Here is a 26871-nt window from a genome sequence, read left to right as displayed (position 1 = left end):
CACAGCGGAATTAACCGCCAACTTATCTAGCTAGTTTTTACGCTGCGGATACCCTTCTAGACGCAACCCATCTCTGGGAATCATCCACACACACACACACTCTACGGACAATTTAGCCTACCCAATTCACCTGTACTGCATGTCTTTGGACTGTGGGGGAAACTGGAGCACCCGAAGGAAACCCATGCGAACGCAGGGCGAACATGCAAACTCCACACAGAAACACCAACTGAGCTGAGGCTCGAACCAGCGACTACTGTACCTGATGCGCCACTGCTTCGCCCATAAATTATAATGTGAACATTAAATGATAAAATGTGTTCTAACTTCTCTTCATTTGGTAAAACAATGTAACTAGGCATGTTTAACTATACATGATATTTAATAGTCAGTTTGAATGAATTCTTCATAATTTAAACTTCTTTTTTTGGAGTTTTTGGTTGAGTGTTTGTTTAAACATATTTTTTTATTGATAAGAGATTTGCACACTAATTAACATAGGCTGTGTAATTGCTGTTTTGTTTGACAGATAAACTATTATTGCTAAAACTATATATATATATATATATATATATATATATATATATATATATATATATATATATATATATATATATATATATATATAAACTAAATAAAAATGTTTAAAATATAAAAACTAAGATAACAAAACCACTAACAAAAAGTAAAATAAAGTAAAATTAACACCATTTTTTGTATACTAAAATAAATTTAGTTTAACAATGCAATTATGTTAATATTTAATACAAATCATTATAATGAACTCACAAAATGTTTCACTCTGTTAAACTTGCACCTTAGTCACTTACTACAGAGAAATAGGCCTTTTCTGACTGGTAAAAAGCACACATTTGGCATTATCAGGACCCATGGAAATATATTTTTTGAGTTCAGTATTATGATTTTTTTGTTATTTAATCAATTATTCCTGTTGTTAATATGTCTAAATAAATGTAGCAGTGAATTCCAATAGTTACAGTCCTCAATGCTCAGGGTAATGGTGACACCAGAGTAAAAATATTCATGAGTCTGAAACTGAAAATCTAGAATTATGTAAGACACGTACGCTTGCACTCTGTCACTTACTACATATAAATAGGCCTTTTCTGACAGGTAAAAGCACACATTTGGCATTATCAGGACCCACTGAAATTCCCTCTTGCATTATAAAGCATAATATTCAACATACATATATTAGAGTAACACACAATGAAAATGTTGCCCCTTTTTTACTCTCATTTTACCACCTAATCCACTGTTTTAAATGCTCATGTGTGATATACAGTATGGTGATATAAATAATGCTTGTGCTTTCAATTAGAGGATAGTCACTCCAGTTTGTACTGTATTTGCTTTTGTTGATCATTCACATCAATTGGGAATCTTTTAATCTATAAAGGGATATGTTTTTTTAATAGAGGGAGGGAAATTGTTCAGGTTTCATAAAAAAGCAAATAAAATAATTAAAAACTCAATATTTAAAAGAGGAATTAAAATCTTATTGGGTAAGCTATATTATCCGTAGTGTATGCGCGTGAATGAGTGTGTATGGATGTTTCTCAGTGATGGGTTGCAGCTGGAAGAGAGTCCACTGCGTAAAACATTACCATAAGTTGACGGTTCATTCCGTTTTGGCAACCCCAGATTAATAAAGGGACAATGCCAAAAAGAAAATGAATGAATAAACGGATTGTCTAAAGGTGCCATGTATCAATTAAAAGTAGGGATGTCCCGATCAGTTTTTTTTTTTTTTTTTGCTGTAGAGTCCGAATCATTTAATTATCTGCCGATACTAAAACCCGATCCGATACTTCTATAATACATAAAAGGAACATCCTGGATCTGTTTCTTTGCTCTTCTTTTATTTAAAGTAACCTAATTTTATCATTCAACAACTCTGTTAACAATCAAGTAATAAATAACATATATTATTAAATGCTGCATAAGCACAAGAAATCCAGTGTTCTCTACAAAGGCAAATGGCAGGTCACTCATTGAAATCATTTGTGCCATGTTGGCTGTGATGTCCTGTGCCTTCACGCTGTCACTGGGCTTTTTTTCAGTCCTCTTCAAACTCTCCTGCAGCGAAAGTGGACTGGTCTTCGGTTAGGCCGCCTGGGTAAACTCACTGTATTTTGTCGGGTGTTTATAAGGTGCCTTATCGGGTTTATTGTTTTAAATTTAGCCTTTTCCTTTTCACCTCTTGCAATCCCAAGTTTACATATCTTATGATTTGCTATGCCAATGTTGTCATCATTAACTTCATAAAACTTCCAGACTGTAGACATACTTGCGCTTTCTGCTTCAGTGTTCTACTTTGCGGGCATTTAACCAATAGTGTCTCTGCACTCTCAGAAATAAAGGTATGCGAGCTGTCACTGGGGTGGTACCATTTCAAAAGGTACACCTTTGTACGTAAAAGGGTCCATATTGGTACATCAAAAGTACCAACAAATTTTAAGAGGAACACTTTTGTACTTTTTAGGTACTATTATGTACCCTTGAGGTATTAATATGGACCTTTTATGTACAAATGTATACCTTTTGTAAAGGTACCACCCAAGTGACAGCTCACGTAACTTTATTTCTGAGAGTGTGCAACAAAGTGATGTCATTCTGCATGCGGTGCTGTTTCTGTGTGAAGCCAAGAAAGAGGTCTTGCTTTATGCCACCGCACAATAACTACAGTGTGTCCCGGGCCCAATTTTCAATCACATGATCTGTTCTGGATATCCCTAACTAAAAGTGTTAATTATTGAGGAATTTCACAAAAAACAAAGACCTATAGTGTTAGTAATAAGTATATTATTTACATTATAATACCAATTAAACATTTTGCATTAAAAAAGCTTGGTTACTGTCCACTGCCATTATATCATACTGCCATTATAGAACTTTGCAGGACATTAAGCAGGACATTACTTTAAATCTTTACATTTTAAGTTGAACTCATACTTTAACTTTATTTTCTTGATCTCCTATAATATGTTTACATACAATACACCATTATTAATATTATTTTTATTAAATTATTATTTAATGACACTCATATGCATATCATCTCACTTCTTAGAAAATACCAGAAGAATTGTTTGATTCGTTTGAAGACTCATTGTTTCTAAACCCTAGCCTACTCTGTTCTGATTGATCAGTTGGCCCACTCTGTTTGGTCTTGGTCAGTATCAAGTGTTGTACATGTAAACAGTGCACACATGCAGCATTTGGGTAACATTTAAGATTGTACACATCAGTAAACCACAAAAACAAATACATCACGTGATGTGTAGATCTAGTGATAATCCTTAGATTATGTCTGTTGCATTGCTAAAGCTACACAGCATCATCACCCAGTCATGTCACAATCATGCTGCATTGAAAATATTGCAAAACTATCGCAATTCAGATATTGAATCTGTAACGGCAGTCGTTTCTCATGGATCATTTCTCCATAGCTCATCAGTGATTAAATAAATGCTTTCCGATAAAGCTCATTTTGTAGTGGATGTCTGAGATATAACACTGAAAATATCCGTTTCACATGATCATTCACACACTCTGCCAAACAATAGTATTTGGGATATGTAATATATGGCCTGTGAAATCCACTTTCCTACATAGTTTGCCTCTAACACTGATCAAACCCTGTCTAGATTCACATGGGGAATTGACATCAGTGCGATTGTCATGACAACATCCAATTACATTGGACTGCAACTCAACTCAAACAAGCCAGCTTTTGACAGCTAGTCAATAATAAACAGAGTACATTTACACAATTTCTAGCACTTTGGTGATGAAAATTCGCATTTTAATACTTGAGATGTCACTTTTCTGATGCCATTATGCACAACTGTATGGTGCATTTCCGTTGCCAAACTGAACAAACAACTTTAGAAACTCAGAGATGTGCATTTGTATGACAATTTAATAACCACACAGCCTCTTTATTTCATAAAAAAAAATAATAATAATAATAATTAAAAAAATAAAATAAAAAAAAACAGTGGGTAAATTAGCCAGGCATTTTCACATGGTGCTGTGAGTAAAACACTGACATTATATATTTGGACAGATATAAAATCTACCCCCTGTAAATGCTAAAAATCCTTTATGTCCCCCTGAGAATCAATTACAGACTGAATAGCGCTTTATATATGGTAATGTCAATGATTAGCAAAGACCAATCTTGTCTCATTTGTCTAAGCCTGTTTTCTCCCAAGGTTTGTTTTCAATTTCTGTCAATTGGTGGAGTTTTGGTCCACTTGCCACTGTCACCTCTGGCCTGTTTGAATGGGGTCAGAGGAGCTGCTCTACAGTGCATTATCCTCCAACATTGACAGTTCCATTCAACTGAAGTGAATCAGTTTTTAATCTAACTAGAACTATACCACTCTCTACTACCTGCCTAAAATGTGGAATATGTACCACAGCCTGAAATAGTGGAATATGAATCTGAATATGTCATAATCTGCATTGTATTAAGTTCTATAAGAATAAAAGGCAACTTAGGCTCATTGAAAATGTATCCAGGGCTACATTTTTGAGAACTGACAAATATGCTGTTTTACAGTTTTTGTTTTTACAAATCCACTAAAAGGGTGCTGTGAACATTTTTGACATGCTCATTTTTCACAATTATTTTTGTGATTGTTTTGTAATAATGATTTTGTAATGGTAGTTCCTAGAAATATATATATATATATCTGTCGGTACAAATCCCTTGTTGATGTCAGAGGTCAGAGGAGAATGGCCAGACTGGTTTGAGGTTATAGAAAGGCAACAGTAACTCAAATAACCACTCCTTACAACAGAGATATGCAGAAGAGCATCTCTGAACACGCAACACTTCAAATCTTGAGGCGGATGGGCTATAGCAGTAGAAGACCACACCGGGTGCCACTTCTGTCAGCTAAGAACAGAAATCTGAGGCAACAATCTACACAGGCTCTCCAAAATTAGTCAATTGAACATTGTAAAAATGTTACTTGGTCTGATGAGTCTCAATTTTTGCTGCAACATTGGGATGGCAGGGTCAGAATTTGGCATCAACAGCATTAAAGCATGGATCCATCCCGCCTTGTATTAACAATTTCAAAGTCTGCTGGTGGTGGTGTAATGGTCTGGGGCATATTTTCATGGCACACTTTTAGCCCATTAGTACCAATTAAGCATTGTGTCAACGCTTTAGCCTACCTGAATGTTGTTGCTGACCATGTCCATCCCTTTATGAACAAAGTGTACCCATCTTCGAATGGCTACTTCCAGCAGGATAATACATAATGTCATAAAGCGCAAATCATCTAAGACTGGTTTCTTGAACATGACAATGAGTTCACTTTAAACAAATGGCCCCCACATTCACCCGATCTCAACCCAACAACACCTTTGGGATGTGGTGGAATAGGAGATTCATGGATGTGCAGCAAACAAATCTGCAGCAACTGTGTGATGCAATCATGTCAATAGAGATCAAAATCTCTGAGGAACATTTTCAGTAGCTTGCTGAATCTATGCCACAAAAGATTAAGTCAGTTCTGCATGCAAAAGGGGTCTAACCCAGTATTATTAAGGTGTACCTAATAAAGTGGCCAGTGAGTATACGTTCTTATGATATGAGATGACGTTCTTATGCAGCGTTCATAAGACCCCTAAACAGAAGCTCAATATGCTTTATACTTTCATGCACCTTAAAAATATTCTTTAAGGCGAATGATTTATTTTTCATTGGCTCAAGTTGTTACAATTAAATGTGAAATAATTTTTTTATTTTTTTATTGGATGAATGAAAGTGTTTTTACAGTGTTCTGGGCTCCGTGATAAAGAATAAGGATTTTAAAACTGCAAGAGAAAGAACAAATACTGACAGAATTTATTTTTTCTTTTTCTGAATGAACCGTCTCAGCTCACTCCTGCTAAACCATTATTATGTGTCATTTTTAAACAGAGCACGCAAATCTCCTTTAATGTACTATATTTTAATTCAATTTGGCAGCTCTACCTCTGCAGGAACTTTATGAGCCCTCATTTATTTGCCTTGACATCTCTATGAACCAGTACACAGTGTTTAATAAGAGGTACACATCAGCGCCTTTGTTTCCCTTACGACAATTTAGATGATGAATGAACAACAATTTGCAGATGGGTTAGCAAGTGAAGCCATATTTTTATTCTTGCATAATGGTTACTTTAATACGAGATTAAATTAAAATATATTAGTGCTTAACATTTAGAAGAAAGCACTTCTTGTCTTAAACAAATTCAAAAGTTTTTGCTCTTAAAACTAGCGTACATAGTTGCCCAGCAGCCGATGATAAACAGCGGGCTGTTGTTTGTCATGATGTAAATGCAGCAAGCCCAATGATTTCAGCCGGTCTCCCAGAAGAGCACTCAACAAAAATATATCCAAACTATGGGCTTGAGCGTACAATGGTGCTTTGCGTGTCACTCCAGTCAGAGTAACTTGACTTCTGAATGACTACAGCATGACAATGCTAACATTCTGAGTGGCTTTCAGGCTTCCAGGTGCTTGGCACTTATTACAGGTCCTCAAAGCTGTTTGGCTCAAACTTTTGTTGTTTTATAGAAAGCCATTTTTTGGGGGTTTGTGACTGAAACTATTGAAGCCTTTTACACCGTGGAGTCACTGTTCTCTGGCACAGATGGTGCTCAAAGGCAGCGCTGTGACAGAAGATGTGCATTAAAAACAACTGTGCTGCCTATACTGTAGCAATGCTGAGGAGTTACTCACTAAAGAAATGTTTACATGATACCATTTTAAACAGAATAGCAGTTCATTTACATGTCAGTGCAGGTTTGTGGGACTAAAAAGGTAAACTTTGAAACTTTTTCTGATTCTTTTGAATTTAAAGGGCTCTATTTTAAGGATCTTGGCGCAAATTCTAAAGCACATGGTGCATAAGCATTAAGGTCATGTCTGAATGGAAAAATACGCTCTGCCCCCTGGTGCATGGTCTAACAGGGTTGTGCTTATCCTCTTAATGAGTTATGGGTATGCTTTGAGTATAATGTGCATTAAAACAATTAGAGTCATCTTCGATTTCCTTTCAGAGTCAGTTGCGTCACGCCATAGGGCATTTGCTATCAACGTGGCAGACTTTTTAAGTGGAAAAACTGAAAGCTTCACTAGTGAGAAAACAGTTAAACAGATCATCTGTGCAAGGATGAAGAATGAGCCTCCTCCATTTGGCCCTTTTACTTTACTCCTTTAGTGGATAAGGAAATGGTGGAAACTCACTACACTGAAGTCATCCATTACCCTTCACTGAAGACATTGATTAGTTTGTGCAAAGATTTGAAAAACCTGACATGAAGACATGAAGGTAGTGGTTTTTAAATTCATGTAGAAAATAATAATGTTTTGTAACATTTTAATCCTTTAATTTTTAATCCTTTAATTTTTCAAAGTTGTGTATCGCTGTACATCCTTTGTGTATTAAGCAATGTGTAAACGTTTTAACCCATATAGGCACATAACTAACGCACTCTGAGCTGGACTTTTAGTTGATCATTGACGCATTCTATTCTAGTTCCTCACAATAGCAAGACACCAACAATGCACCATAACACACCTCCTTTTCCGACCAGCAAACCCATGTGACCACAAAGTGGTGCAAAATGTAAAAATTAGGGTAGTACTGGTCTGAAAATAGCAACAAAAATTGTGCCATACACATTTAGCACCTTATTGTGCCGGGTGTATGATAGGCTAAAAACTTAATTACACTTTATATTTCAGTAACTCTTTACAATAACATTATATTAGATAATGCTAATAAATAGACAAGTTAATGTGTCTACTACAATGAACAATAAATAAATTACAGTATTTATTGTTGCTAATGTCGGTTAATGGGAATGACTTGATTCATTCATTGTTAATTATTGCAAACTTGTAAATGAATGAAATAAGGTTAACCACCTTTAGATATTAAATGCTGTATTGTTCATTCGTAATTTATGGTAGTAAATACATTAACATTAGCTAATACACTTAATATATATGCGTTAACATTATTTTATTATCACCTTTGGAACTTTTACCGTACTTCAGTTTGTCATCTTTAAAACAGTTCTGCTTAAATATATTTATAAATATAAACAATTATGGTGATTGTTTCATTTTTAATTGTAAATACTTCATATGTAATGATCTACCCTGCTTTGTATGCATCCAGATGTACACATGCAGAGGCAATACATGGTAAATGGAAAAAAAAGGGGCTAAAACTTTTTTACAGTTACAGTCACAACAGTTTTACAACACCAAGTAGTAAGAGGAACTTAGTTATGGAAACTGGCTAGTTATAGTTGGTTATAGCCCTGGCTGCTCAAGAACTATATGGTAAACCAACCATTTTCAAATCCTGGTTGCATTTGCAGAGTTATGAAAATCAGAAGTTTCATAGTGACACGTCAGTTTGGCCATAGGAGAAATGATCAGCAGTGAAACTTAAACCACACTGAACTAAACTGAACTTCAACTCTGAAAACTGGACTGACACAGAATCAATTTACTAAAACTTCTAAGATGCTTTGACACAATCTACACAGTAAAAGTGTTATAGAAATAAATAAACAAATGAAGAAGAGAAAGATAGATCATAAACAGGGCAACAGCAACATGAAATGAAGCATTCTACAAAATCAAGGATGGAGGATGCCATGATCAAAGCATTGTTTTCATTGTGTGTCGTGTTACAATATAATAGATATGGAACATTGGACAAATAAGTTATGCAGGGTAGGTAATGTGTAATGTATGAATAAGTAATGCATAATGAAACATCAAAATAAGATCTACAAAGTGATCTATTTAATGGAATTATACAGCAGATTGACACAAATATGCAGTGTTAAAAAATGATATATTTTTAGCACTTGAGTAGCTTGTAGCTTTCAAAACATCTTTAATACTGCTGCCTACCTACAACACATCTCGGTAGGCTTTTATAACACAATGTCTGTCACTTTGCATTATATTTTATTCATTTACTGTAGTTGTATAAATACCATTTTGTGTCACACATCACTTGGTATGTCAAGCCTAAGTTTCTTTCTGGTGCTGATCCTCCAATCATCAGGGTTTAAAGGAGGGAGGAAGGCTGATTTGCAGTACGAGCAGGTAGACTAAATCAGGCAACATGTCCCATATACATTTAAAGTACCTTAAATTATTCCCCACCTGCCTGGCTTTCCTCGTCTGTTTGAAGTGAAGGAAGTAAAAGGATGAGACTTTGGGAGTAATTCTTCATCAGGATTGCATCAGCATGTCGATGTTAGAATTGCCAGCTGGCATCTAAAGGTTATCCTGTCAAAAAAAAAAAAAAAAAAAAACATGTTATGCATGGATCAGAAATTGGATATGGCTATAAAAAAATTAAATAAATATAAATAAATATAAATAAATATATAAATATATATATATATATATATATATATATATATATATATATATATATATATATATATATATATATATATATATATATATATAATAAATAAACAAACAAATGAATAAATAAATGTAATTCCAATGGGTGAAAACTAGATCGACAGTTAGACAGATGGAGAGACGAATAAATGGATCGACAGACAGATAGATAGAGAATTAAATGACATCTCACACATGCACACCGGACTCATGCTTTAAGATATGCAGCCATGCAAGTCTAGGCCAATCTGACTGAATATTCTAATGAGGGTGAATGGAATTTGAGTAAAAATACTTGTTTACCTATACCTACATTTAACTTAATCCTAACACTAACACAAATTAACCCTAAACCAGGGGTCACCAATCTCGTTCCTGGAGGTCCAGTGCCCTGCAGGGTTTAGCTTCAACTTGCCTCAACACACATGCCTGGGTGTTGATTACCTTGTTCAGGTGTGTTTGATTAGGGTTGGAGCTAAAATCTGCAGGAAACCGGACCTCCAGGAACAAGTTTAGTGATCCCTGCCCTAAACCCAAACACCAGATAACCCTAATCCTTATATAACCATCATAAGTGCTCCCCTGTAGAGTGAATTTCTGCTTAGGCTTGACATTTTTAGGAGGATTGAACCCTACATAGATAAATAAACAGACAAACACACAGAAAAAAAGAAAGATATATAGACAAACAGACAGATGTCTTCTGTTAATTCTATTTACTTTTCAGTCACAATATTTATATATGCATTGCATTCGACTACAAAAGTTGTATGAATTTGGCCTCATAAGGGATTTCTTGGAAAGTCATACGTTTTATAACTTTTGTGTAACTTTTTATTATTAGTATCACTTGTGGACTTCTTGTGTGACTGAGTATAAGTGGATTTTGTCTGACAGTGTAAATAAAATGTGCCATGGCTGCAGCAGGCACAACGATATTATGCAAATTATAACTGGTGGTGCAAGCTGCAGCTATGGCAAGGCAAATGTTCCTTTTATTTATTATTGTGCCAAAATAAAAGTATAGTATCTAGTCATTTCGATCTAGAAAAACAGCATTTCTTAAAACTATTTTTCTATCTATTTTAGTACACAGTGTAAGTACAAAAGAGTCTACCCCTAAATAGGAAAATTATCGAAACTGTTTTTGGTAATTTGAGCAAGATGCTAATGGTCTAATTACATCCAATGATATATGGCAAGCTAAGCTAAAAAATTGCTCCTGCTAGACACAAAGATCAGCTGAATGAACTCAAACATGGTAAAACTCAACTGTTTAACTTTAGGAGTCACAGTGCAAGACAGCTACTAATCACAATGAATTGATGTATGAATAATTGACTAAAGAGAAATAAAAATAATTTGAAATTGTTTTATTTTAAAGTATGCGGAAGCATTTTTACCCAAATCTTGGGTTAAGGCATTTGGGGGATATTTCCAGAGTCTTTGGTAGTTTCAACCCAACTCTTTGGGTCAAATCAACTCACAGCAGGGGCTGACTGGGATACCACACATTGTATATTAATTTGTTTAAATGCAATGGAAATAGTGTAACATAACCGCAGATTCCTTGCATTTCAGATAATGAAAATAAGATTTATGCTCATAGCAGCCCTTAGTCAGACCTTTCTGAATTTTAAAATTTATTACTAGCACCTTTTACACATCTGTAATCAAAGCTCCACATTCCCCACCGTACTTCAGTGACGCCGAGTCAAAAAAGCACAGTTGCTGGGTCATCTTTTGCAGGCATTTTTTGGATACAATTAACCTAATATTTAAGTAAAAATAACAAATTATTGGGTAAAAAAACAACCCATTTATGGGGTTAAAAAAAATAACCCAATTACTTGGGTTAATTTAAACCCTGATGTGTTCTGTCCCATATTTACCCAGTAATGGGGTTAAAAACAACCCAATTTGGATAGTTTTTAACCCTGTGTTTTTAGAGTGTGGTAACATGCATTGTATACAATTTAACAAAGCTTAACAAAGCTAAATAGTATATTGATTCAGTAGTAACTCCTTGAAGTGACATTTTACAAGTAAATAACTTATAACTAGTGATCTGTTTATATCATGCCATAGTCCAAGGCTTACAAGTTAACTACTGTGTGTAGTTGTTGGCTTAAGTAGCTATCAGCAGCCATAGTTTTTCATTGTTCCATAGAGTGATACGTAATTTAGCTGGAAAGAGAATAGCAGGTAAGAGTCCACACTTGTAAAGCTCTGCCATGGCTTTTTTGAATTCACTGCACAACTTTAGATATGGGCTGTAATCTTTAAAAATCTGAATCCTGTGACCACAGAAGGTCAGAATTCCTTTTTACAGCACTCACGAACAACCAAATCTTTCACCTGGTAACAATGAAACCGCAGAAACACTTAACGCATCTCTGACCCCTGGGAAGGCTTTATAGCGGGAATTCAGTGCGATCTGTCCAGTTCAGGTTGTGACACTAAAATCTGATCGCCGAAAACCTCCACAAGCAATTCAGAGAAGTAATTAGTTGGCCACAGCCCTTCAATGGGCTCAGGGAGCCCCACATTGCGAATATTCTGCTGCCGGCTGTGCCCATCTAGGTCTGCAATTTTAGCCTGCAGCCACTCATTTCCTTTACTGAGCCTGGAGCATTTGGCCTATAGGTAAGATGTTCGGTCACCTCTGTGAGTCCCGATTCAAGACAACCGATGGTCGTGAGCCACGATCATAGCGTTAATATTGTCCAACCTAGTCTCTCAAAGGCTCTCAAAAGAGGCTTTAAAATCAGGAGCAAGCTCTGAGCTCCTTCTGTAGGTTGCTCATTTCATGTAGCATGATGCTAAAGCCAGGTGCGATAGATGCTTCGGGGTCTTTTTCTACCCGTTTACCCTTTCCTTTCGAAATGTACAATGAGAATATAACACTACGCACTATAAGAAAGAAAAATAAAAAGGTTTGTAAAGAAAAATGAAAAGTTAAAGGGAGCTGGTCGCACACAAGCCTACACTGAATGCGATATAACTGGAAGTCCCAATGAATTGATGGAAACAAATATCCAAACCATTACATTTTAATTCTAGGTTTTTTTTTTTTTTCTTCTTAGGGCTCAAATAAGCACTTCTGAACAAAGCAGTACGTGTATAATTTATCATTACTCTACAGCTCTCATTTATAGTAGTTTAATTGCCCTCTGTAAATATAACTGGATTCACCGCAACCAAAGTAAACCCCTTCTGACTTATTCAGTCAGGAGATTCTTACATTCTTGAGCCTCACACACCGCATTCAGGAATATCATCAACCTTTCATTCACTTGCTCTAGTGAGTGCTAAAACACAACAGACTTAATGCAGATTAAGAACTGCTTACTGCTCTACTCACTCAAGGGTGCCCTAATGAGCCAAGTCTGCCCTCGCTGACAAACTCAATCTATTTCCATACATGTCTAACCTTTGATCGTCCCTTTGAATTGCCACTTGTAAATCTCGGCTCACAGGGTTGTTGCTAAGTGCTTCTTCATTCCCTTTCTTTTTTTAAGTTGACCCTGTCCTCTTGGGCTCGGTGCTGCTGTGACCCGCTCCCAGATCAGGTCTTGGCTCGGGAGGCAGTGGGGCGTGAAATTAAGAGTCACAACAACGTTGCGGGAAGGTGTGTGGTTATATCGTTTCAGATGAGCCCTGGATAATTCATGGCATCGCAGAATGCCTGTCTGCATCTAATGGGCCACTAAATGACATTCGCAATGGCGGTGATGCAACATTGGTCCGCATACTCATAAAGTCTGGGACCTCTGTCGTTTTGGGGCACCGAACCACTCACATCCTTTATGTGACAATAACAGCGGATGTAATTTACAAGCTGCACACAATTCATAAAAACCCTCTTTATACAAAGTATGGAGATGCTTTTTTTGTAAGTCTGATCATACCAGCATGAGATGTTTTGAGTGTGTCCACTTTCATCTACTTCTATTTTTTTATACCTGGTCACTTCATTCATTTTTCTGAAAGGATAAGTGTAAATGCTCTCTGAAATAAATTCAAGATTGATTCTAATAAGATATTTTAAATCGCTTCAGATGGTAGTCTGCAGTGCATTTCAATTGAAATTGGACAGGTCTAAATGCATCTGGCTGTTGAAAACACAAATGCAAATTTCTTCTTTCAAAATGTAATAAACAAATTAAAATAACCTAAAAAAAATATGACGGTCGCATGGTGACTCAGAGTTTATCACTGTCGCCTCACAGAATGTCCCAGCTAGATCAGTTAGCATTTCAGTGTGGAATTTGCATGTTCTCACTGTGATTATGTGGGTTTCCTCTGGGTGCTCCGGTTTCCCCAAAGACATGTGGTATAGGGGAATTGAATAAACTAAATTGGACGTAGTGTGTGTGTGTGTGTGTGCGTGTGTGTGTGTGTGTGTGTGTGTGTGTGTGTGTGTGTGTGTGTGTGTGTGTGTGTGTGTGAAAGTGAGAGTGTATGGGTGTTTCCCAATACTGGGTTGAAGCTAGAAGTACATCCGCTGTGTAAAACATATTGATAAGTTGGCGGGTGATTCCGCTGTGGCGACCTTCAATGAATAAAGGAACTAAGTTAAAGGAAAATAAATAAAAATGAAATAGTCGGATATAACAGAGCTAATATGCAACACACAACGACAAAGCCACAGATGACAGTTTGGGATGTTTATTTTGTTTTATCTTTATTTTTTTCTCATTTAAATTCAATATTTGACTAGTAATTAGCTCGTAAGCAATAACATCAGAGTGTTAAATTAGTTTTAAACGGCAGCTTTAGTAACAACAGAGTAGCATCACACATGCTTTGTAAATGTTGAAGAAAGATATATATATATTTTTTTTTTTTTTTTCCAAAAGGCACAAGGTTTTGTTTTTGGGTGAGTGGGTTATAAATGTAACAAATGTAAACCCTTTACAGTTTTGCATCTGCACAACCAAAATAGACTTTCATTTAGCCTATAATTACAGTAATTGCAGTGCCGCCTTGTGCGCTTGTGATGTTGCTTTACTGGAAAAATAGAGTACCCTTGGGATGTGGTGAAACTGGTGATTCTTGGATATGCAGGCAACAAATATTTCCAGTACCTTGTTGAATCTATGCCACAAAGGATTAAGGCAGTTCTGGAGTCAAAAAAGGGTCCGACCCAGCACAAGTAATTTGTACCTAATAAAGTGGCCGATCAATGTATTTGTTTAGTATATGGCCAAATGTAAATTAATCCTTTTAAACAAAACAGCTTTTAGTAAACTAAATTCATACAACCAAATAATAATAATAATAAAAAAAATAAAGTTATTAAAATAATAAAAACTTTTTGACTATGTGCAAGTATGTGATCAATCAACGCAATCTCACGGCAATTCGTAACTTTTTGATCTAGTGGCTGATTCACATGATCTAATCCACACATTTTGCTCATCACCATCATCAATGACGGTTGGGGTTAGGCGCCACGCCACATTTTTAAAATCGTACATTTTTATATGGCTGAACTCGAATTAGCCACTAAATTATGAGACAAAAGCACACAAAAAATGATGATATTCATACTTTACTGTGTCATACCAAACAAATGGATTTATATTGCACATGGACTGATATGCAAGCCACATGATGTGGGAGCGCTCCTTCAAAAGTGATATAGAGCATGACAAAATACAAACAGAAGTGGTCACAAGAGACACAGAATGCACATGTTAATAGCAGATGGAAGTGGTAGTACATCTCGTCTGACCGCTTGTGATCGGATCAGTGAAACATGTTAATAACAGGGTCAAAATCTGTCTCTTAGGCTACATCTGCAACTTCGTTAACAGCCAGTGCCCTGTTAGAGATGCAGTCTATCATGTTTTGACTATACATTTATTGACGTTTCCCCAATCATGCTTGTTTATTTTATTTATCTGAATAATCAATTTATAGAGGTCAAAGACACTCCACCATTGAAAAACAACCTTGAATTGTTTATTGATTGAATTACATTCTCCCTGGTGGTTGGCCTCAAGTGCTATTTTTTATTTATTTTTTTTTTTTTTACTGCCAAATTTCATAATCAATTTTTCTTTTTTGTTATTATTATTATAATAAATGCAAACAAATGTACACTTATAAGGTACCATAGGCTGTAAGGCTAACATTAGTTTTGTCTTCCTAATTATTATTTCAGACCCATACGGAGAGTTACTGCTATAACAATCACCTGTTTTTCCCCTGTCATGGCTAACGTTAGGCATGTATCAAAAAAAAAAAAAAAAAAAAAAAAAACAACTAAGATAAAGCCAAATAAAGCACTCACTTTACAGAATAAACTGTGATCCATCAGATCTTGTATGTCAGAAAGTATAGTTTACTGCTGAACAACTCATTTTATTACAGTAAAATAAAACAAAATCAAACATTTGGTACTTGAATCTCCGAAGATCAAGCAGTCTGCTTAGAGAAGATGTCAATCACAACTATTAATCATGATACACGCCCCATTTTTATAGCTTAAACCTCTTGAAGTCAAGTGCTATTTTGAAGTTTCCACCAGGATTTTGCCTACTCAATTTCAAAAGCTTCCCAAATTGTCACTTTGGAATTATAAGGTTCTATCTGCATTCTGAATGATTTTAAGATATTGAGCTTCAAAGTTTTTGCATTCCACAGCAAACAACAGTACGTGTGCAATATTTGTTTTTTAATGAAAGGTCTTAAAATGTAAACAAACTATAAAAACAGTATCCCATAATGTAAATAAGTGGTCATTTAATAATAATATGTCATTAACTCAATTTTTAACAAAAAATGTAAGATAGAACCTTATAATTTTAAGATGATGAAATCTGAGTGCAGAGGTGTAAATGCAAAAGTTTGGTCTCATTTTAAAGAAAACCCCTTTAAATTTTCATAAAACACTCTTAGGACCGTTATGCAGATGATGCATGCAAAGACAAAGTGCAAATAATAATAATAAAAAAAAAATTAAAATAAACATGTGCAGAAAGCACTGGTCGTATGTATATCATGTGTAACAGTTGTGAGCACTAGCTGTACCGGTGCTCAAGAAGAATGATAAAATCGCAGATATGCTGTTATGAAATAATGATGGTACTCGGGAGCGATGTATCATTATACCACCGCTCCCGTTCAAAGTACACCAGAATTAAGCCTGGTTCATACTTCTGTGTCGAGTGATTGGTGTGACCCACAGCACATGCCTTGCACGGTGCATGTATAGTTGGCAGTGAGGTTATATTCTTATGTCGAGTTTCTTTATGGAAACATATTCTGTTTTTTTTTTCTGAAGTAGCTAAAACTCGCTCATTCACAGGCGGGAACTGAGGGACATGCAACAGCTTTAATCATATCATAAATACAAAACAAAAGTTTCCTTCTGGAGCTCCTGCACGGGGCTCGACACTATAGTAATGTAACATATTGTAACCTGTATTCTGGAGATAAACATTCCATTTAACATTCCAGAAAACAATCTGGGTGAATCGCCAGGACAATAAAATCACTTGGCGACGAAAAGTCTGGCTTAGTAATCCGTGGTGACATGTTAACAAGTCTGGGAGACTTCACAGAACCACTCTCTGCCTACTTCAAAAGAACATGACAGATAAGATAAGAAAGAAAATGAACTCATCAAATCCAGAACCAGCACAAAACCAATGTGTTATGTTTTGTAAACTTTGTATCTCATTTCTGACTTTTCTTACCTGTGTAACATCTCTTATAACCTGTATGCATGTTCCATTTAGGCCTTTGTAAAGCATAAATATTGTAAGGATATGAAAAATTATGTTGATGTACTTTCAACCCCCCCATGTTTGGTACTGATGGGTTTCTGCTGACATTTTACAACACATGATGCATAGATCGAGACCATAACTCGCATTGCTTTATTCTTTAAAGCCCTGTATTAAATGCCTGTCCGCATGCTTTAGGCGGACGCTCAAATTTGCATACGAGCAGCCCAGAGACAAAGGAAGGTTCGCGCGCAAACTTTCCCCTGAAATCATTGGTCAGAATGCTGTACGGGTTGTCACGTGACCCGCAGGTATAAGCACACTTCCCCCCAAACATCTGGGCAGAAAGAGAACGTCCTAAGAAGAACATCATTGTCGGTGGCCTTCGGGCCTGAAAGTTTTGTCACTTTTTTTACCTGAAATCTCCATTTCCTCGCTTTACTATTTCTCTTTGCTGTTACACGTTCTTTAGACCCGATATCTCCACGTGGTTTACCTTTGTTTTGTGTTTAATGTATGTTTGTGCGTGTGTTTGTTCGTTACGTCTGACTAGTCAATAAATTCCATTTATAATCAAATGAATTGTATTGTTTGCCTCACGAGAAAATGTCACTGAAATACAGATTCCCCTGCCTAGCTATTATAAGTTGTTTAAAACTTTTGAATGATTAATCTACTTCACAAGAAGTAGCAATTAAATTCCCTTTTTCTAAATGAATAGATTACCCAGTCCGCTCGGAAGAGCGGCGGCTCTGCTAGTGTTCGTTTGGTCAAATTAACAATAAATTGATCCGGAATATTAATTATTAATAACAATTCGTTATTGTTGATAATTAATATTCATAATCTGGGAATCCGCTCGGTCGCGCGAGCATGATCATTTACAATCATATGTTTGTTTGACCAAACTGACTGAAGCTTAAGCCGGAATATTAATAATTAAAAATAAACCGTTATTGTTGATTATTAATATTCATAAAATGAGCTAATTTCATGTTACAGTAAACACTTGCTCCATCGTACAAAGCCGACGAGACACAGAGCTTGCATTTTTTAAGAGTTGTGCGTCAGCCACAGCAAAAGCTATGTGACCACGCAACCGCAGCATACATTTGCGATTGAGGCAGAAGTATAAATCAGCCTTTAAGCTACACGTTGTAACCACGGGGAGTGACACATACAACTGAGGTAAGATCCACTATGCAGGTTTATTCGTCGTCAGGCAAGCAATGGTCAATACAGGTGCAAACGGGTATGTGAAGGCAGTCCAGAATGGTAATCATTAACAGGCGAAAGGTCAAAATGCAGGCGGCAGACAAAGACAAGGATGCTAACAAGGCTAAGGTCAGTACAAAGGATAACAACTCAAGGATAAGCGTTGTAGTGCTACTTACAGTGAACAAGACTCGGCAAAGTAAATAGGTGAGTGTGTGGCTTAAATAGTGTGCAATCAGTCTCTGACAATCCTCAGGTGGTGCGAGTAATCAGTCTAGGTGAGGAAGCATGTGTGAGTGTGACCGGAGTGCATGTATGAAAATGTAGTCCATAAATGGCGGATTTGTAGTCCATGGTTATAGTTAGTGCAATCCAGCGATCTAATGGAATACTATCGCTGGTAATCGTGACACACATTAGTACCCAAAAGGTCAAAATTGGTACAATAAAACGATACATCAGCACCTAAATTGTACATATTAGTACCTAAAAAGAACAAAAATTACATTTTGAAAATGTACCACCCCAATGACTCATTTTGCTTTATATCTGCAAATGTTCAACGGACTAAGGCTCAAGAATTAGTTTTGTGATAAAATTAACACTGTGATCGATATTAACACATTAAATATTAAAACAGTGTTATTCAGTGATAATATGTAGTATATAAATTGAAGTTAGTTATTTTAAATTAAAGGGGGTTAATTTGCCTTTATAATTTTACATTTGGAACACAACATGCGTAAAAAAAATATGGCTTTAATTTTCATGCCATAAGAAGTCCAAATTATTGTTTAAAATATATAAACTGATTTATTACAGATGTTCGGCCTTTAGATGTAGATGCATTTTGGGGGATTTTTAAATAAATAAATAAATAAATAAAACACTATGTGCAAAGCACATTTGCCTCAATAAATGTTAATTTCATAAATTTTAAAAATGTTGCTTCATTAAATAACAATTCATTAATGATCTACATTGTTGGTCTTCTATTAGGATGACATTTACCTCATGTGAATCTCTTGTTGAATATGTGGACATTTAAAAACAGTGCATGTTATTTTCTTTATTCTCTATTTCCACCTGGGGATACTCATCCAGAAGTCCCTAAAGACTATGCAGCGCCATTGGTGCGATCCAAGACTTGTGAAGAGATGATTTCAAGGTATCCATAATCCTGGACCAGGTCGTATCCTAATCTGATGATGTAGTGGTCATGGAGAAATTGAGTGCATGATTTCTGAAAGACCACAGTGACAAATGAGTCCCTGCATTGATCCTATAGGCCAGCCTGACCTCCCATCAGTACCTAACCGGCAGCTAGCTCTCTGCAACTCTCACATGGTCGCCCACTGAAGCTAAGCAGGGCTGCGCCCGGTCAGTACCTGGATGGGAGACCACATGGGAAAGCTAGGTTGCTGCCGGAAGTGGTGTTAGTGAGGCCAGCAGGGGGTGCCCAACCTGCGGTCTGTGTGAGTCCTAATGCCCCAGTATAGTGACAGGGACGCTATACTGCTCAGTGAGCGCCGTCTTTCGGATGAGACGTTAAACCGAGGTCCCGACTCTCTGTGGTCGTTAAAAATCCCAGGATGTCCTTCGAAAAGAGTAGGGGTTTAACCCCGGCACCCTGGCCAAATCTGCCCACTGGCCTTTGTCTATCATGGTCTCCTAACCATCCCCATATTCCAATTGGCTTCATCGCTGTCTCCTCTCCACCAATCAGCTGGTGTGTGGTGTGCGGTCTGGCGCAAAATGGCTGCCGTCGCGTCATCCAGGTGGATGCTGCACACTGGTGGTGGATGAGGAGACCCTCCATTGTGTGTAAAGCGCTTTGAGTCCCCAGAAAAGCGCTATATAAATGTAAGGAATTATTATTATTATTATTATTATTATTATTACTCACACCTGCAGCTTCTCCATGATGGACGACTAGCTTCTCCAGCCTCTGATGCCTAGACTGCAGCTCCACATAGGAAGTTTGGCCAGAAGAATAATGGTTGTACCCAACAGAGCCAGGTTTCTCTCTAGGTTTTTTTTTTTTTTTTTTTTTTTTTTTTACTTCATCAGTTGCTTGGACCAGGACTTGTGGAGCTACGCTTCGGTGGATTTACTCTTTAGTGTTTAAACTTTCAGCAAGGCAGTGGCACATTAGGTAGTGCTCATCTTACAGCAAGAACGTTACTGGTTCGAGCCTCAGCTGGTTCAGTTGGCGTTTCTGTATGGAGTTTGCATGTTCTTCATGCGTTTGCATGGGTTTCCTCCGTGTGCTCCAGTTTCCCCCACAGTCCAAAGACATGCAGTACAGGTGAATTGGGTAGGCTAAACTGTTCGTAGTGCATGAGTGTGAATGAGTGTGTATGGACGTTTCCCAGAGATGAGTTGCGGTTGGAAGGGTATACGCTGCGTGAAACATATGCTGGATGGGTTGGCGGTTCATTCCGCTGTTGCGACCCCAGATTATTAAAGTGACTAAGCAGAAAAGAAAATGAATGAATGAATTAAAGAATGTTTGAACTTTCAGTAGTGAAATTTAAACCACACTGAACTGAACTAAACTGAACTTCAACTCTGAAATTTGGACTTTACTCGAACTATGTTAAGCTGCTTTAAAGGGCACCTAGGTTACCCCTTTTTTCAGATTTAATATCTGAAATATCTAATATCTAATAAAGTATTTTGCGTCTCTAGAATGTGTATATAAAGTTTCAGATCAAAATACCCATCAGATTTTTTATTATACCTTTTACAACATGCTGTTTTATACTGATTTCCAGCAGGGGGTGGTTTTGTCGTACTGCGCCTTTAAGACGAGTCTTTCCCGCCCACTATTTCTACATGCCTCCTCCCTCAACTGCGTCAGACAACAGACAGACTTAAAGGAAGAAGGTCTCACGTAGCGTTTGTGAGATACTACAGTAAGAACTAACCTTTACTAATCAGTATTGTGAAGTTGCATTGATGAGTCACACACAATATTGTTACAAAGTTAACGCACGCACACGCGCGCGCACACACACACGCGCACACACACACACACACACACACACACACACACACACACACACACACTGCAGATGAAACACACACACACACATAGGCAGGCAGGCAGGCAGACAGATAGAGTGCGCTTAGCTTAGTTAAGGCTAACCTCAAGTACTGTGTGGATATCTGTTATGCTAATGTAAAAAATAAACCTGATTTAACTTCCACAAACCGAGATTGAAGCGTCTTCTTTTATAAATGTTCTGACACCCGGCTGTGCTGATGAAGTAAAGCTGAAGTAAAACGCTGTAATTAATTACACACATACTCTGTTTAAAAACGCTTTAAACATGTGAAACTTACTCTTAATCACATTTGATGATGATTGCTGATCCTAGCGAACAGAACAGAGCTTTTATTCCCGGTTGCTTTGCATATGTCTGCCTGGTCTTGTTGACATATACACGCGCCTACCAGAACATGTTAATGCGCGCAGCTGTCAATTAATTCGGTGGGCGGGGGGAATCGTACACCTACGTAATGGTGCAATCGATTTGAAAACAGCTCCAATTGGCCGACCCTTTTTTTTGTAGTTAAATTGAAAAAAAAACGACTGGGTGTGTTCATATCACCCCAGTATGACGGTCTATACACTATACCAACACACAGATCTGTCCAAACAGCTTGAAAAGTAGATTTTTTTACCATAGGTGCCCTTTAACACAATCTAATGTGCAAAAAGAGCCATGTAAATAAACATGAATTGAATGTTCAATGATTTTACATCTCGAACACATGCAATATGTATCACATATCAGCTCAGACACTGGTGTGTGCTACTAACTTGCACACTATTAACCAAACTATTACTTAATTAATTTTTTATATTACATTCATTTAAAAAAGACAAATTTAGTCAACTGAAGGCCTGCAGGCATCATGGGAATAATGAGTGCAACTGTGCTTCAGACCATACATGTAAGGGAGTGTTTTATTTTGCTAATAAGTGAAAATCTTATAATGAATTAACAATGATCCAAAAATAAACAAGACAGCAAACAGACAGCAATGAATGATTGCATCATGTGAAGTGAGTCTACTAGGTGTCTAGTCTATATTTAGACAATGGGTAAATTATCATTAAATTCCCCTTGACAACTCACATTTTGTTTAGTATCTTTTAGATTTTTTTTTTTTTTTTTTAAACATAATTGCTTGCTGGAGTGCGTTTTCAAATGTATTAGAATCATTTTCCATGTCTCGAACACATGCAATATGTATCACATATCGACTCAGATACTGGTATGTGCTATTCACTTTCACAGTATTAACCAAACTATTACTTTATTAATTTTTCATATTATCTTCTTTTAAAAAAGTCTAATTTAGTCGATTGAAGGCCTGCAGGCATCATGGGCATAATGCGAGTGCAACTGTGCTTCACACCATACATGTAATGGAATGATTTATTTTGCTAATAAGTGAAAATCAAATAATAAAATAACAATGATCCAAAAATTAATAAGACAGCAAATAGCAATGAAGGATTGCACTATGTGAAGTCAGTCTATTAGGTGTCTATATTTAGACAATGGATAAATCATCATAAAATTTTCCTTGACAATCCACATTTTTTTTAGTTTCTTTTAGATTTTTTAAAACATTTAATTGCTTGGTGGAGTGTGTTTTCAAATGTATCAGATTCATTTTGGCATAAACTAAGATACTATGCATCTTTACTAATGTATAATGAAATCTGTGCTTGTTTACCTACAGTACAGTATTTAATGCTATTCTAAATCTGTATTTTCATTCTTCTGCAGAACATTCATTAGTAGGCTACAAAAGATAAAAGATACATCAAATACTTTTCACCCTCATACACTATAAAGCAACCTTTTCAAATTTCAAATAGCATAAACTATGCGTAAACTATGACACATTTTCGGGTGAACAACTGTATCTCTCAAAGACACGCTGGGTTAAGAGTTCACCCACCATGTTCACCTCAATTTGTGCTGTTTGTTGTGAAAAGACTTTGCTGTCATATTTTGTACATCTCACAGCGGTCATGTTGGGATAAATACTGGTATGCTTGGCTGGTTTTGCAAATAAACTAATAAAAATGCTGAAGTATGCCACAAGAGATGCAGAACTGTGCATGATCGACCAACAATGAGGGTACTTTATGGACTCCTTAAAATCGATCAGCTGAAAACATGATATTTTGACTGTCTAAAAAGTTTTTTTGGCTGTTTGAAATGTGGGAAAGTCTATGTCTACCAGAGTATTTGTATATGTAGGCTTGTCATTGTAAATTTAGACATTTTAGAAGTCATGTTAACCAATCTCATATTAATTTTGAGATTTTATAAAGTACTACTACTACTACATCCATCTTTTCTCTGAAAAGTGGGTGTAGTAGTAGTAGTAGGGGTGGAGCTACTGACTCAGCTTCACTGACTACCACAGACAAGTCAGAGTAAGAAAGATGAGCACAGTGTTTGTCTAGCATAAATCATAAATATCTGTAAATTAGCAGTTTTACATATTTTAAGATTTATGTTTTATCTATTTTTATTAATTATTATTGTATTTATTTACTTATTTCTACATTTAGACTTTAAAAATTTACAAACTTGTTTTATTAACATTTTTAACACAACTCAAAATCAGAGAAAGTTGGACAGTAAAAAAATAATGCAAATAAAAAAAGTTGTGATTAACTAAATTTACTTTGACTTGTATTTCATTACAATATTACAATATGAACAAAATATTTCATGGTTTTTTTGGTCAACTTAATTTCATATGTAAATATACATCTTTTTTTGTCACTCAAACCTGCAACACATTCCAAAAAAAAGTTGGGACAGGAGCAGTTTGGGGCTAGTAATCGGATTAATTAAATAACGATGTTATTTGAAACAGGTGATGTCAACAGGTGATTGCAAGTAGAAAGCAGAATCCAAGAAAGGTCTAGTCCTTTAGGAGCAAAGCTGGGCCGTAGATCGACAGTTTGCCAACAAATACATCAGAAAACTATTGAAATGTTTAAAACAATGTTCTTCAAAGAAAAATAGAAAGACATTTGGATATTTCACCTTTAACAGTGTACAACATCATTAAAAAAAAATCAAGGAATCTGGAGGGATGTTATTGCGTAAAGGACAAGCTGAACTACCATGATCTTCAATCCCTCAGGCGACACTGCATCAAAAATCATCATTCATCTATAAGAGACATCATCACATCAACCTTTGTCAAGTATCACAGTACATAGTTACACCCACAAATGCCAGTGAAGACTGCAATGTGCAAAAGGAAGCCCTATGTTAACAGTGTTCGGAAGGGCAGTTGACTTCTCTGGGCTCTGCAAGTGTGTACTGTGGTCAGATGAATTAGTATTTCAGGTATTTTTGGGAGGAGAAATGGACAGTGCGTGCTATGGACTAAATAATAAAATGATCATCCAGACTGTTACCAGCAAAAAGTCCAAAAGCCTGGGTCTGTCATGGTATGGGGTTGTGTCAGTACCCTTGTCAAATGTAACCTGCACTTCTGAGATGGCATTATTAATGATAAAAAAAGTACATGAAGTTGTTGGAGCACAATATGCTGCCATATTCTCAATGGACACCTATGCATATTCCAAAAAGCCAATACAAAATCACATTCTGCACACATTACAAAGTCCCCAAGAATCAAATGAAAATCAAATGTTGACAGAAAGAAATTAAAGGGTACAAAAGGTGTCACTAGAATGGTGCACTTTCTTACGGTACTTTGAGTCATGATTTTATAGGAAAGAAGCAGCTTTTTTATCATACTAAATACATCATATGTTCTATTACAATGCTACATTGTGCAGTCTAATAAAATATTGAACATCTTAAAGCATATTTTTTACATATTTGCATGTTTTATATAACTATAAAATATTTTCTAAACCTATATAATTAATTTTATACTTATATAAATATTCAGACACAAATTCTTACATGTTGTTCCTTCAAATCAACTCCTCACCCACAGTTAAAACATCTTTAAACAACTTTTTTTTTCTATAACTGTCAATCCAAAAGACCCAGTCCTTTGCTTACATTGAAGCTTACATAGTCAATATAACCAACTGTAATTAGTTCTTGTAAATCATAGATTTTATTCTTAACATTTCAAATGATTTTTTTTTCCTCAGGCAAACATCTACCTTACATATCAAACCCTGACGTATTGAGTGAACTCTTTAACAATGTACATCAGCTTTCACCAACACACAGTGTACCACATATTAGGATACAGTATATCAAGTTATTCATCTTTTATATCACTGATGTCAGGGAAAATACATTAGCTAGCTCCGGGAATCAAGCTTTTTAGCTCTTTCCAGTAGTTAGAAATAATATGTGTGGGAATACGCCATCACAATACCTGCAGTGGGCTGATGTGATGGTTGGTTACCTCAAGAGCTCGAAACTGGAATGCAATGTAATTAATGACTCGATGTTCTGGAGTTTTCCCAATTGTCTGTTAGACATGGGAGATGAGGGTTTGATACCCTTCACTAATTAATGATAGCGAGTGCATGAAAGCTGCAGATCTCCCATGCTTTAAATCATTCATCTGGCTTTCCCTCTGGAATACATGTACGATAGGATTTATGATTGCAGGTATTCCAGGAGAAGCATAAAGTGAATTTATGTGCAATCAATGAACCTTTCAAGATGTTTTTACCTCCATAAAATTATACATCAAAGCAGTTGGTTCAGAAATCATAGGCAGGCAGTCTACCAGCCACTTCATTAGGTACACCTTGCTGGTACAAGGTTAGAGCCAATTTGACCTTGAAAACTGCATTAATTCCTCACTGCATTGATTCAGTAAGGTGCTGGAAACATTGGACTTAGATTAACATCTAGAAACTGACATTCTGATCTAAATTTACATGAATACTGTGGATTTAATGGATTCACATCCCATGATGCAAATCTCCTATTCCAGTACATCCCAATGGATATAGTATATAGAGATCTGGTCACTATGATAGAGTTTAGGGAACTCGCTATATTATATGAGAAAGCTTTGAGACAATGTGCATTATCCTATGGGAAGTAACCAGTAGGTTTCACTGTGGTAGTAATGAGACTGAAGCAGTCAGTATCAATTCTTAGGTAGACTCTGGTGTTTAATGGTATGCAGTTGGTATTAAAGGATCCAAAGTGAGACAAAAATACCCTCAACACTATTAAACTCTCAGCAGGACAAACTATAGATAAAAGTCATAATCGATTAATGTTGTTACTCTGACCATTCTGATAGCATTAGTTAAATTGTAACTGAGTAGATCAGGAAACCTTTACCCAATCTTTCGTTGTAACATTTGGTGGTTTTGTCATACGTTTGATGTTGTTATCTGGCAAAAGTGTGACCTGTGATATTTCTTCTTTGTATTTTCTTCAT

General features: G+C 36.2%; 1 protein-coding gene across 4 annotated transcripts in view; it reads right to left on the bottom strand.

Annotated features, from left to right (window-relative positions):
* The window catches only part of LOC147833617 (uncharacterized), a 185537-nt gene that overhangs the window by 96727 nt on the left and 61939 nt on the right, over positions 1 to 26871 (bottom strand). For all 4 annotated transcript variants that reach the window (XR_015509108.1, XR_015509107.1, XM_087283757.1 and 1 more), the window contains exon 3: positions 9224 to 9349. Coding sequence is in view for 2 of the 4 variants with exons in the window: in XM_087283757.1 (XP_087139883.1) it covers positions 9224 to 9293 (70 nt within the window). In the remaining 2 variants the exon portion in view is untranslated. The remainder of the gene's footprint in view (positions 1 to 9223; positions 9350 to 26871) is intronic.

Source organism: Danio rerio, chromosome 15, assembly GCF_052040795.2.
Source record: "Danio rerio strain M-AB ecotype USA chromosome 15, GRCz13ab, whole genome shotgun sequence".
NCBI lineage: Eukaryota > Metazoa > Chordata > Actinopteri > Cypriniformes > Danionidae > Danio > Danio rerio.
The sequence above is the reverse complement of the archived record's forward strand: the minus strand, read 5'-3'. Positions and strand labels throughout refer to the sequence as shown.